Source organism: Nerophis lumbriciformis, linkage group LG07 (genome assembly GCF_033978685.3).
Source record: "Nerophis lumbriciformis linkage group LG07, RoL_Nlum_v2.1, whole genome shotgun sequence".
In the NCBI taxonomy this organism is placed as follows: Eukaryota; Metazoa; Chordata; class Actinopteri; order Syngnathiformes; family Syngnathidae; genus Nerophis; species Nerophis lumbriciformis.
In genome coordinates this window covers 54,280,390-54,295,000 of record NC_084554.2, presented here as the reverse complement: position 1 = coordinate 54,295,000, position 14,611 = coordinate 54,280,390, and the positions used below count along the sequence as shown (strand labels likewise).

At 42.9% G+C, this 14,611-nt stretch overlaps 1 protein-coding gene across 1 annotated transcript in view; it reads left to right on the top strand.

Annotated features, from left to right (window-relative positions):
• The window catches only part of LOC133609344 (partitioning defective 3 homolog), a 963,929-nt gene that overhangs the window by 250,236 nt on the left and 699,082 nt on the right, over window positions 1–14,611 (top strand). Inside the window, exon 3 of the mRNA XM_061964873.2 lies at window positions 4,721–4,898. Within this exon, the coding sequence (XP_061820857.1) occupies window positions 4,721–4,898 (178 nt within the window). The remainder of the gene's footprint in view (window positions 1–4,720; window positions 4,899–14,611) is intronic.

Sequence of the window (14,611 nt, the reverse complement as noted above, 5' to 3'; positions counted from 1 at the left end):
TTAGCCCACTAACAGCCAAGGACTTCAAGGACCTCAACGAAGATAAGACGACAGCACGCAGACGAAGCAGACACGAGGCGATCACAAGGCCCCGGCACATTCCGTCACGTATTGTGCGTACTGGAAGCTGCTTTGCATGAAATGCGTGGCCACTCCTTTTTAGAGGCGGCCTCAGTGGTGTAACCAGGGACCTCCCAAAATAAATAGAGCATAGGTTGTTTCTGTAACTAGAGTACAGCCCGAAACGTCTCTCTCTGCATGATTCCTTGCTTCTTGTCTTGTTTAACAGATGTCATCAGTGTTTGAACCTGACAACATTTACTTTAAAAAGTGCTAAAGATCTCATCTAAGACCTGCGTAGTTTTCTTAATGACATACGTATTTACTTACACCTGTTTCCTTTAAAGACCTTCATGTTACATATTGTATCGACTCCATTATGAACAGTTACGTGTTTATTTTCCTGGTAATTGTGGCGACTAATCCACCTTAATGTTGTCCCTTGAGGAGATGGGAACTTGACAACATTTACTTTAAAAAGTGCTAAAGATCTCATCTAAGACATGCGTAGTTTTCTTAATGACATATGTATTTACTTACACTTGTTTCCTTTAAAGACCTTCATGTTACATATTGTATCGACTCCATTATGAACAGTTATGTGTTTTTTTTCCTGGGAATGGTGGCAACTAATCCACCTTAATGTTGTCCCTTGAGGAGATGGGAACTTGACAACATTTACTTTAAAAAGTGCTAAAGATCTCATCTAAGACATGCGTAGTTTTCTTAATGACATACGTATTTACTTACACTTGTTTCCTTTAAAGACCTTCATGTTACATATTGTATCGACTCCATTATGAACAGTTACGTGTTTATTTTCCTGGTAATTGTGGCGACTAATCCACCTTAATGTTGTCCCTTGAGGAGATGGGAACTTGACAACACTATTTGGGCACATTTTTGAACGTTTAAAGACGAAGTAAACATCACCAGGACACCATCAAGATTCTTTAATGGACAGCTGGCAGACGGAGAACTCATTGAGTTGCTAAATAAGCCCGGGAACGAAGCAAACCGAGGCTTGATTACTCCACTAATTATTCATTGGCTGGACGGTTAAGACACCTCTGGGGGCAATTTTTTCTTCTGCTGCCTTGTCGTCATCATCATCATCATCATCACATCTTCATCACACACACACTGATTGACATTTTTATAGTAGGAGGTCTTCAAGGCTGACTGGCTAAACCACTTCCACACTCTTCTTTGGCTAAGTCGGGGGTCGGGTTTTATGCCACTCCTTCTTTGTTTCATATTGTCCACCAAACTTTTTATACTGTGCGTGAATGCACATGCTATTTAGGCAGTATGTACATATTGCATCATTATACCTCGTCTGTAGCTATATTGGAGTTATTTTAATTTATTTTACTTACGTCCTCTGTGTATTTGATTTATATTCGCATGTCTCATGACACATATGTGATATTGGCTGGATTTCTGATAGTTGTGAGTGTGCCATGTTGTTCCAGACCCCGGCAAACGTTACCCAGCTTGCAAAGATTGAAATAAATCCATCGGAGGATGTTTCCTTTAACTTGGACACACACATCTATACCTTTTGGCCATTTCCAGAAGTTGTCTCACCCTCTGAGAAGTTTTACTCAAGTTTTCCAGTGTTGTCACAATGTGTGTCAAACTAAAGTATTCCGATTTAAGGTGTAATGCATGAAAATGTACGTAATAATCATATGTTTTTTCAGGGTCCATGTACACAGTAAGAGTCTGATCCCATTGATGAGCAGATTAAATGTACACTTGAAGGCCATTTGATCAGATAAGGCTTATCGCAGTCGCAGGTTTATAGGGGAGCCGAAAAAAAAATCCTGCAATTCTTATTTATTCCGATTCTAAATCGATTCATAATTTTCCAAAAAAATGTAAGGAAATTCAAATACATTTTAATTAGGACCTTTCCGTGCTTATTCATCACATGTCAGCAGCCAGGAGTTTTTATAATTCTTTAGAAAAGTTTTTACCGTACATTTTATACCAATTAATTTTTGAGAATTGTGTTGAATTGATTTAATTAAAAAAAAAATAAATAAAAAAAATATATATATATATATATAAGCCTTTTGAAGGACTTTTCTGTAGATTTTGAATAACTGTGTATTGTACACCTGAAATGAAAATGTTTAAACTGAACATGAAAACATCATTTTAGGAACAATCGACAAAAATGATGGCTGAATTTTAGCAAAAGTCTACTGAAAGGACAACATGTTTACTTATTATCTCATATGTGTAGGTTGTGAGTTCATACGCCGGCCGAGTCATACCAAAGACTATAAAAATGGGACCCCTGCTTGGCACTCGGCATCAAGGGTTGGAATTGGGGGTTGAATCACCAAAAATTATTCCTGGGCGCGGCCACCACTGCTGCTCACTGCTCCCCTTACCTCCGAGGGGGTAGAACTAGGGGGAAGGGTCAAATGCAGAGAATTGAGATGTGGGTGTGTGACAATCATGGGTACATTAACTTTATATACATGTTATTTTGATGAATTAGTGGTGTGATGAGTTGTGGTGAATCTGCATGACGAGGATTGTATTTAATACAGAGCAGGATCTGAACAAAGCACAGCTTGAACATGACAATTATTTTATTGGGTTTCATGGCGGCTTCAGCGGTCGCAGAGGCAAAAACTCGGACATGGGAGGAGTTCGGTGAGGCCATGGAAAACGACTTCCGGACGGCTTCGAAGCGATTCTGGACCACCATCCGCCGCCTCAGGAAGGGGAAGCAGTGCACTATCAACACCGTGTATGGCGAGGATGGTGTTCTGCTGACCTCGACTGCGGATGTTGTGGATCGGTGGAGGGAATACTTCGAAGACCTCCTCAATCCCACCAACACGTCTTCCTATGAGGAAGCAGTGCCTGGGGAGTCTGTGGTGGGCTCTCCTATTTCTGGGGCTGAGGTTGCTGAGGTAGTTAAAAAGCTCCTCGGTGGCAAGGCCCCGGGGGTGGATGAGATCCGGCCGGAGTTCCTTAAGGCTCTGGATGCTGTGGGGCTGTCTTGGTTGACAAGACTCTGCAGCATCGCGTGGACATCGGGGGCGGTACCACTGGATTGGCAGACCGGGGTGGTGGTTCCTCTCTTTAAGAAGGGGAACCGGAGGGTGTGTTCTAACTATCGTGGGATCACACTCCTCAGCCTTCCCGGTAAGGTCTATTCAGGTGTACTGGAGAGGAGGCTACGCCGGATAGTCGAACCTCGGATTCAGGAGGAACAGTGTGGTTTTCGTCCTGGTCGTGGAACTGTGGACCAGCTCTATACTCTCGGCAGGGTCCTTGAGGGTGCATGGGAGTTTGCCCAACCAGTCTACATGTGTTTTGTGGACTTGGAGAAGGCATTCGACCGTGTCCCTCGGGAAGTCCTGTGGGGAGTGCTCAGAGAGTATGGGGTATCGGACTGTCTGATTGTGGTGGTCCGCTCCCTGTATGATCAGTGCCAGAGCTTGGGCCGCATTGCCGGCAGTAAGTCGGACACGTTTCCAGTGAGGGTTGGACTCCGCCAAGGCTGCCCTTTGTCACCGATTCTGTTCATAACTTTTATGGACAGAATTTCTAGGCGCAGTCAAGGCGTTGAGGGGATCTGGTTTGGTGGCTGCAGGATTAGGTCTCTGCTTTTTGCAGATGATGTGGTCCTGATGGCTTCATCTGGCCAGGATCTTCAGCTCTCACTGGATCGGTTCGCAGCCGAGTGTGAAGCGACTGGGATGAGAATCAGCACCTCCAAGTCCGAGTCCATGGTTCTCGCCCGGAAAAGGGTGGAGTGCCATCTCCGGGTTGGGGAGGAGATCTTGCCCCAAGTGGAGGAGTTCAAGTACCTCGGAGTCTTGTTCACGAGTGAGGGAAGAGTGGATCGTGAGATCGACAGGCGGATCGGTGCGGCGTCTTCAGTAATGCGGACGCTGTATCGATCCGTTGTGGTGAAGAAGGAGCCGAGCCGGAAGGCAAAGCTCTCAATTTACCGGTCGATCTACGTTCCCATCCTCACCTATGGTCATGAGCTTTGGGTTATGACCGAAAGGACAAGATCACGGGTACAAGCGGCCAAAATTAGTTTCCTCCGCCGGGTGGCGGGGCTCTCCCTTAGAGATAGGGTGAGAAGCTCTGTCATCCGGGGGGAGCTCAAAGTAAAGCCGCTGCTCCTCCACATCGAGAGGAGCCAGATGAGGTGGTTCGGGCATCTGGTCAGGATGCCACCCGAACGTCTCCCTAGGGAGGTGTTTAGGGCACGCCCGACCGGTAGGAGGCCGCGGGGAAGACCCAGGACACGTTGGGAAGACTATGTCTCCCGGCTGGCCTGGGAACGCCTCGGGGTCCCACAGGAAGAGCTGGATGAAGTGGCTGGGGAGAGGGAAGTCTGGGCTTCCCTGCTTAGGCTGCTGCCCCCGCGACCCGACCTCGGATAAGCGGAAGAAGATGGATGGATGGATGGATGGATGGATGGATGGATGGATGGATGGATGGATGGGTTTCATGGATGATTCTGCTTCAAGAATTCTGCTCAGAATTATTTCTGCTGATTTGTTTATCCTCCATTTCGGAATTGTTCCTTTACTTAATCACCGTTTGGAGATCAATTAGAAGAACACTTTGTAGGAAATAAGAGCTCAAGTCATTTTCCTCTTGTTCCTCTCCTCAGTTGGTGGCCGTCTTTGAAGAGCAGGACCCTCACAATGGAGGTGACGGTACCAGCGCCAGCTCCACGGGAACGCAGAGTCCAGAACCGTACGTCGTCGGCCAGCTGAGCTCCGCCTCGGCCTTCCAGCCCTACCAGACCGACGGCGAGATCGAGGTCACGCCGTCGGCGCTGAGATCGAGTGAGTGGCTTCTATTCCGAATGTCATGTCTTCCACGTTGTCTCACACACGTACACACCACCTGGTGGAAGTGCATCACCACCCAGGTCCGTGGTCATCATGGCCTTGGCGTCACTTCCATATTCCAAGTCTCTAAATTATTTCCTCTATTTCATTTGGCTGGAGTTGATCTATATCAGACCTGGGCAAAATAGGGCCCCCTTTAACATCGTCAATCAATTATAGTCTGCAAATGATGCGTTGTTGTTGAGTGTCGGTGCTGTCTAGAGCTCGGCAGAGTTACCATGTAATACTCTTTCATATCAGTAGGTTGCTTTGTAGATGTCAGAAACAGCGGTAGGCAGGGTGCAGGTAAAAAGGTGTCTAATGCTTAAACCAAAAATAAACAAAAGGTGAGTGCCCCTAAGAAAAGGCATTGAAGCTTAGGGAAGGCTATGCAGAACGAAAATAAAACTGAACTGGCTACAAAGTCAACAAAAACGGAATGCTGGACAACAGCAAAGACTTACTGTGGAGCAAAGACGGCGTCCACAAAGTACATCCGAACATGACATGACAATCAACAATGTCCCCACAAAGAAGGATAAAAACAACTGAAATATTCTTGATTGCTAAAACAAAGTAGATGCGGGGAAATATCGCTCAAAGGGAGACATGAAACTGCTACAGGAAAATACCAAAAAAAGAGGAAAAAGCCACCAAAATAGGAGCGCAAGACAAGAACTAAAACACTACACACAGGAAAACAGCAAAAAAGTCCAAATAAGTCAGGGTGTGATGTGACAGGTGGTGACAGTACACCTACTTTGAGACAAGAGCTATAGTGATGCATGCTTGGTTATGCTTTAAAGTCATATCCAACAATTGCAAAAAGGTGTCTAATGCTTAAACCAAAAATAAACAAAAGGTGAGTGCCCCTAAGAAAAGGCTTTGAAGCTTAGGGAAGGCTATGCACAATAAAAACTAAAACTGAACTGGCTACAAAGTAAACAAAAACAGAATGCTGGACGACAGCAAAGACTTACTGTGGAGCAGAGAAGGCGTCCCTAATGTACATCCGAACATGACGTGACAATCAACAATGTCCCCACAAAGAAGGATAAAAACAACTGAAATATTTGTATAGCAACACAAGTCAAAAAGGGAATGGGCGCATTTGGATGAAAGGTTTAGGAAATGTCAGAAATGGGAAAAGGAAACAAGTGATTCGATATCACCCTGACTATTGTTTGGAATCTGTCCGTCAAAAACTTTTTCTGGTCAAAGTGGGAGCACATAAAAAATGTGTAACACGTGTAGGTCTTGACGGGCTGTCCGTCAAGACCACGTCGTGCGTATCGAGAATGCCGACGTTCCGACTCCGGAGTGTGAAGTCGGATGCGAGACAAGGAAAGGGAGGTGAGACACCGCTGAGGTGCTCAGTCATGCAAGGTGGACACGTGACCTTCATTCCCTGTCACTCACTCCTATTGACGTCCTCTCAAGTGAAACCATCTGGCTGCTCTTTAGGACTTCAAGGCCCATTCAGACTTAGAACTAACGTTAGGACACAATCCTTCTCTGAGTTCAACCTGAGAGTTACGGAAACTTTTCCCGAGGAGAGAGATTTTTGATTTTTTGGGAGCAACCTTAAGACGTTGCTTGGATGGCAACATATGTTGCGGCGTTTCTGGGTGTTGTTGATAAAATGGCTTTGGCTTTGCATAGGAGAGTTTTAACTTTGCACTTACAGATGTGGCGACCAACTGTAGTTACCGACAGTGGTTTTCGGAAGTGTTCCTGAGCCCGTGTGGTGATATCCTTTACACGCGGATGTCGCTTTTTGATGCAGTACCGCCTGAGGGATCCGATTACGTGCAGTGACCATCTGGCTGCTGTCGAGGACTTCAAGGCCCGTTCAGACTTAGAACTAACGTTAGGACACAATCCTTCTCTGAGTTCAACCTGAGAGTTATGGAAACTTTTCCCGAGGAGAGAGATTTTTGTTTTTTTGGTCGCAACCTTAAGACGTTGCTTGGATGGCAACATATGTTGCGGCGTTTCTGGGTGTTGTTGATAAAATGGCTTTGGCTTTGCATAGGAGAGTTTTAACTTGCACTTACAGATGTGGCGACCAACTGTAGTTACTGACAGTGGTTTTCGGAAGTGTTCCTGAGCCCATGTGGTGATATCCTTTACACGCCGATGTCGCTTTTTGATGCAGTACCGCCTGAGGGATCCAATTACGTGCAGTGACCATCTGGCTGCTGTCGAGGACTTCAAGGCCCGTTCAGACTTAGAACTAACGTTAGGACACAATCCTTCTCTGAGTTCAACCTGAGAGTTATGGAAACTTTTCCCGAGGAGAGAGATTTTTGTTTATTTGGTAGCAACCTTAAGACGTTGCTTGGATGGCAACATATGTTTCTGGGTGTTGTTGATAAATGGCTTTGGCTTTGCATAGGAGAGTTTTAACATGCACTTACAGACGTGGCGACCAACTGTAGTTACTGACCGTGGTTTTCGGAAGTGTTCCTGAGCCATGATTGATATGAAAATGATTTAAGTAGTTTCTGATTTTGTTTAGTTCTTGTCTTATCAACTTTGTTTAGATCAAACACTCGTATTAGAACGTGTTTAACAGTGTGTTATTATTGGTAAAGTGTTATTAGGTCTAAGTCTAAGACTAGATGTGACCAATCTGAGTCTAAGATTAGATGTGACCAATCTAAGTCTAAAGCTAGATCTGAGCAATCTAAGTCTAAGACTAGATGTGATCAATCTAAGTCTAAGGCTAGATCTGACCAATCTAAGTCTAAGGCTGGATCTGACCAATCTAAGTCTAAGACTAGATGTAACCCATCTAAGTCTAAGACTAGATCTGACCAATCTAAGTCCAAGACTAGATGTAACCAATCTAAGTCTAAGACTAGATCTGATCAATCTATGTCCAAGACTAGATGTAACCAATCTAAGTCTAAGACTAGATGTGACCAATCTAAGTCCAAGACTAGATGTAACAATCTAAGTCGAAGACTAGATGTGACCAATCTAAGTCTAAGACTAGATAACAATCTAAGTTGAAGACTAGATGTTACCAATCTAAGTCGAAGACTAGATGTGACCAATCTAAGTCAAAGACTAGATGTGACCAATATAATTCTAAGACCAGATGTGACCACGCTAAGTCTAAGACTAGATGTGACCAAGCTAAGTCTAAGACTAGATGTTTCCAATCTAAGTCTAAGACTAGATGTGACCAATCTAAGTCTAAGTCTAGATGTAACAATCTAAGTCTAAGACTAGATGTAACAATCTAAGTCTAAGACTAGATGTAACAATCTAAGTCGAAGACTAGATGTGACCAATCTAAGTCGAAGACTAGATGTGACCAATCTAAGTCTAAGACTAGATGTGACCAATCTAAGTGTAAGACTATATGTAACAATCTAAGTCGAAGAGTAGATGTGACCAATATAATTCTAAGACCAGATGTGACCACGCTAAGTCTAAGACTAGATGCGACCAAGCTAAGTCTAAGACTAGATGTTTCCAATCTAAGTCTAAGACTAGATGTGACCAATCTAAGTCTAAGACTAGATGTGACCAAGCTAAGTCTAAGACTCGATGTTTCCAATCTAAGTCTAAGACTAGATGTGACCAATCTAAGTCTAAGACTAGATGCGACCAAGCTAAGTCTAAGACTAGATGTTTCCAATCTAAGTCTAAGACTAGATGTGACCAATCTAAGTCTAAGACTAGATGTGACCAGTCTAAGACTAGATTTGAGCAATCTAAGGTTAGGACTAGTTGTGACCAATCTAAGTCCAAGACTAGATGTAACCAATCTAAGTCTAAGACTAGATGTGACCAATCTAAGACTAAGACTAGATGTGACCAATCTAAGTCTAAGACTAGATGTGACCAGTCTAAGACTAGATTTGAGCAATCTAAGGTTAGGACTAGTTGTGACCAATCTAAGTCTAAGACTAGTGTGACCAATCTAAGTCTAGGACTAGATGTGACCAATCTAAGTCTCGGACTAAATGTGACCAGTCTAAGATTAGATGTGACAAATCTAAGTCTAGGACTAGATGTGACCTATGTAAGTCTAAGACTAGATGTGACCAATCTAAGTCTAAGACTAAGAGTAGATGTGACCAATCTAAGTCTAAGACTAGATGTGACCAATCTAAGTCTAAGACTAAGAGTAGATGTGACCAATCTAAGTCTAAGATTAGATGTGACCAATCTAAGTCTAAGACTAGATGTGACCAATGCAAGTCTAGGACTAGTGGTGACCAATCTAAGTCTAGGACTAAATGTGACCAGTCTACGACTAGATGTGACCAATCTAAGTCTAAGACTAGATGTGACCAATCTAAGTCTAGGACTAAATGTGACCAGTCTAAGACTAGATGTGACCAATCTAAGACTAGGACTAGATGTGACCAATGTAAGTCTAAGACTAGATGTGACCAATCTAAGTCTAAGACTAAGAGTAGATGTGACCAATCTAAGTCTAGGACTAAATGTGACCAGTCTAAGACTAGATGTGACCAATCTAAGTCTAAGACTAAGAGTAGATGTGACCAATCTAAGTCTAGGACTAAATGTGACCAGTCTAAGACTAGATGTGACCAATCTAAGACTAGGACTAGATGTGACCAATGTAAGTCTAAGACTAGATGTGACCAATCTAAGTCTAAGACTAAGAGTAGATGTGACCAATCTAAGTCTAAGATTAGATGTGACCAATCTAAGTCTAAGATTAGATGTGACCAATCTAAGTCTAAGACTAGGACTAAATGTGACCAATGTAAGAATAGGACTAGTGGTGACCAATGTAAGTCTAAGACTAGATGTGACCAATCTAAGTCTAAGACTCAGTAAATACATGTGATCTGTATCAGTATTGGTATCGGCTCACGTATGATGGACGTGGGAATCGTCATCATAAATCCCGGACTGGAACCTCCCTAATAGAACATTTATTGTGATGTTTTGTCAAAGTGTTCACAGACTGTGTGGGCCAGCAGGAGTTGTGACTATTAAAGTGTCCTAATGAAATGTTTCTCTGAGTTACTGCGTCAATTCAATGAAGTGCAGACAAACTAAGCGTCGTCCCACCGGAGATGCAAATGAGAAGAAACCCTGGCAGTGAAGTCCCACATCAAAGTATTATTGGTAGTGCTGCTTGTGCAGCCAGATTGATTGATTGATTGATTGATTGATTGATTGATTTCCCAACTGAAAAGTCACAAATATTCCCTTCCCGCTCTTATTCACGACCTTGGCAGCCACATTTGTCATTGCCATGCTAGCATGCTCTGTGCATGTCCTCCACTTCATAACTGGATTCAAGATGAAGTCTGACTTGCAATAATGAATGTAATTACTTTGTAATTATCCACATTCATTCTCTGCCCTTCACTAATCTTTTACAACTAAGAGATAATATCCTCCAGTCTTTGTTGTTTGCTGTTTCTACCTGCATATATTTTGAAGTATTACACTAAGTGTCCACTGCATAGTTCTTGGCTATAGAGAAACCGCGCATCGGGCGGATGAAATTAAAAAAAATAAGATTTTATCCGCGCGGTGGTCGGGTCGGGCGGATTAATTAGATTTTTTTTTTTTTTTTGCGGGTGGCAGTTAAACCAATTGGTAAATATATATACATAGTTAAATGTTGTTACCCACATACGAAAAACGAGCAGGCACCTGCAGCATATGCCACAACAGAAGAAAAAAAAAGAAAAAGAGATGGACACTTTTACGGAGCGGAGAAGGGACGCCTCGCCGGGGTCCGGGACCGAGGCCCCTTCCCCCGAGAGGGCCCCACCGGGAGCCGTAGCTGAGGCGATCCGCGAGAAGGGCCCGACGCACGTCCAGGGTCACCACCGCGCCCACCGCACCGACACCCCGCCTCGTCCGCCTTCGCCGCGGCCGGCGTCACGCGCAGCAGGTAAGCAGCTTACCTGCCCGCCACCCCCGTGGCCGGGGGCGCGTAACAGGGGTCACTCCGCGCGCAGTGCGCTCACGAAAGGGGTGGGGCTCACCCTGGTTGATATAGACAGCAGGACGGTGGCCATGGAAGTCGGAACCCGCTAAGGAGTGTGTAACAACCCACCTGCCGAATCAACTAGCCCTGAAAATGGATGGCGCTGGAGCGTCGGGCCCATACCCGGCCGCCGCCGGCAGCGAGACGCGCTTGGAGGTGCGCTCAGCGCGGCTCCCATATGATTGCGCACTGGTGTGCGTCTGGGTCGTGACAGCGTGGCACGTGCAAGTCTGTGCTGCATTGGATCAGTCTCCTTTCTTTAACAGGCAAAAGCTTTATAACCTCACCATACCTGCCAACTTTTAAATCAGAAAAACCTAGTAGCCAGGGTCCAAGGGCCGCAGGCCCCGGTAGGTCCAGGACAAAGTCCTGGTGGAGGGTTCAGGGCTTCGCCCCCCTGACGCAAAATGATTATTAGCATTCAGACAGGTTAAAATGTTGCTAAAACCATCACTTTTCTATCAGTCACAGTGACTTTTCAAAACAAAAATATTACAGCAAAAATCATATGGGTTGATTGACATGTTTATTCTGTAAGCTAACTTCAATAGTTTGAAATTATTTTGACAGTTAATGCCAGTTATCCTGTCAACCTTTCACAAGACTTCAATTTGTTAATTGAAAGTATAAACACTTTTTACAGTAAACAAATGGTAAAACAGTACTAAACAATTCCATTAAAAAAAAAATTGGTGTCATTATTAACTTTCTGTCCAAGCTTGTATAATCTACTGCCTTGTTCAATTGTAAAAAATATTCTGTGCCTAAAATTCACATTTCTATCACAATGATCATACTGTAAACATGGTAAGCTAACTTCATTAAAATTAATAGTCCTGTCAATAGCATGGAATTACAATTCAAATGTAGTTTTTTTTGTAAGCCTTTCAAAAGAATTCAAAATATGAAAAATGAATGAAAATTAATTGAAGCCATCAGACACTTGAAAAGTGGCACATCACATCTCTAATGTAATCATTTGAACTTTTCAACAGAAATAGCACTGCAAAAATATTAAGGACATACTTCTGTATTTTGGTAGTTATGCTGTCAACATTTAACAAGATTTCTTCAACTTGGACTTGAAAGCATAAATAGTATAAACACTTTTAACAGTATGTCGTGCTGTGAAATACAGCCGACAGGATTGCGCACCAAACACGAAGCAAGGCCAAAGCGCTTGCATGGTGCAGGAGAACAAAGGACTTCTTTCATTTAAGGTTTGTGATAAACCATCAAACTCATTCGTTAAAAGGACTCTATAGTAATATAAAGCGAATTTTTCTGGACATTATCATGCAAGAAAAGTTTATTTTTGGGACCGCGATCACCGCGTAATGATTTTTAAAGGTTGCATTACATTATTAACTGTCCCATGTGATCAGCCAGTGCGATTGGAAGTCCATGCTCAATTATTGCCTCCGTAAATAAAACTTCGGCATTTATCACATCCAAAGAATCTGTTTGGGCGACGAAAAACGTTGAAAGTTTTCCACTTGTATCGCTAGCAACGGCATTAGACTTGTGTTTTTTTGTCCCAACGTGGTCTTTTACATCGCTAATTCCTCCGTGTCCGATCGAAAAATCTTGTCTGCACAAGGTGCAATTCGCGTAGTTTTCACCCTTTTTTTTTTTTTAATTAATATTAGATATATAACAACGGGCGGATGGCGGGCGGGTGCAGTTCTGATCAAACGTTACATCGGGTGGATGGCGGATGGTTGACGACTTTCTGACGCGGTTGCGGATGAAATAAATTGCCTATCCGCGCATCTCTAATATATATATATATTTGTATATATGATAGGGTGATACCAACTTGCCCAAGCACAAGCTCCTGGTTTTGGAGTATAAATATTTGGGGTCTTGGCACAATGCCGCTAGACTAGATCTGACCAATCTAAGTTTAAGACTAAATGTGACCAATCTAAGTCTAAGACTCGCTCTGACCAATCTATGTCTAAGACTCAATCTAACCTAACCTAATCTAAGTCTTGAGGCTTAATATGACCAATCTAAGTCCAAGGCTAGATATGACCAATCTAAGTCTAAGGCTAGATATGACCAATCTAAGTCTAAGGCTAGATCTGACCAATATAAGTATAAGGCTAGATCTGACCAATCTAAGTCTGATGCTCGATATGACCAATCTAAGTCCAAGGCTAGATCTGACCAATCTAAGTCTATGACTAGATCTCACCATTCTAAGTCTAAGACTAGATGTGACCAATTTAAGTCTAACACTATATCTGACTGATCTAAGTCTAAGACTATATCTAACCGATCTAAGCTAAGACTATATCTGACCGATCTAAGTCCAAGACTAGATCTGACCAATCTACGTCTAAGGCTAGATGTGACCAATCTAAGTCTAAGACTAGATGTGATCAATCCAAGTCTAATACCAGATCTGACCAATCTAAGTCCAAGACTAGATCTGACCAATCTGATTTTAAGACTAGATTTGACCAATCTGAGTCTAAGATTAGATCTGACCAATCTAAGTCTAAGACTAGATGTGACCAATCTAAGTCTAGGACTAGATGTGACAATACCAGTCTAAGACTAGATGTGACCACTCTCAGTTTAAGACTAGCTGTGACCAATCTAAGTCTAAGACTCGATGTGACCAATCGAAGTCTAAGGCTAGATCTGACCAATCCAAGTCTAAGACTAGCTGTGACCAATCTGAGTCTAAGACTTGATGTGACCAATCGAAGTCTAAGGCTAGATCTGACCAATCTAAGTCTAAGACTAGATCTGACCAATCTAAGTCTAAGACTAGTTGCGACCGATCTAAGTCTAAGACTAGATGTGACCAATCTAAGTCTAAGACTAGATGTGACCGATCTAAGTCTAAGACTAGATGTGACCAATCTAAGTCTAAGACTAGATGCGACCGATCTAAGTCTAAGACTAGATGCGACCGATCTAAGTCTAAGACTAGATGTGACCGATCTAAGGCTAAGACTAGATGCGACCGATCTAAGTCTAAGACTAGATGTGACCGATCTAAGTCTAAGACTAGATGTGACCGATCTAAGTCTAAGACTAGATGTGACCAATCTAAGTCTAAGACTAGATGTGACCAATCTAAGTCTAAGACTAAATGTGACCAATCCAAGTATAATTACAGATCTGACCAATCTAAGTCCAAGACTAGATCTGACCAATCTGATTTTAAGACTAGATTTGACCAATCTGAGTCTAAGATTAGATGTGACCAATCCAAGTCTAAGACTAGATGTGACCAATCTAAGTCTAGGACTAGATGTGACCAATCTCAGTCTAAGACTAGCTGTGACCAATCTAAGTCTAAGACTCGATGTGACCAACCGAAGTCTAAGACTAGATGTGACCAATCTAAGTCTAAGACTAGATGTGACCAATCTAAGTCTAAGACTAGACGTGACCAATCTAAGTCTAAGACTAGATGTGACCAATCTAAGTCTAAGACTAGATCTGACCGATCTAAGTCTAAGACTATATCTAACCGATCTAAGCTAAGACTATATCTGACCAATCTGATTTTAAGACTAGATTTGACCAATCTGAGGCTAAGATTATATCTGACCAATCTAAGTCCAAGACTAGATGTGACCAATCTAAGTCTAAGACTAGATGTGACCAATCTAAGTCTAGGACTAGATGTAACCATACAAATCTAAGA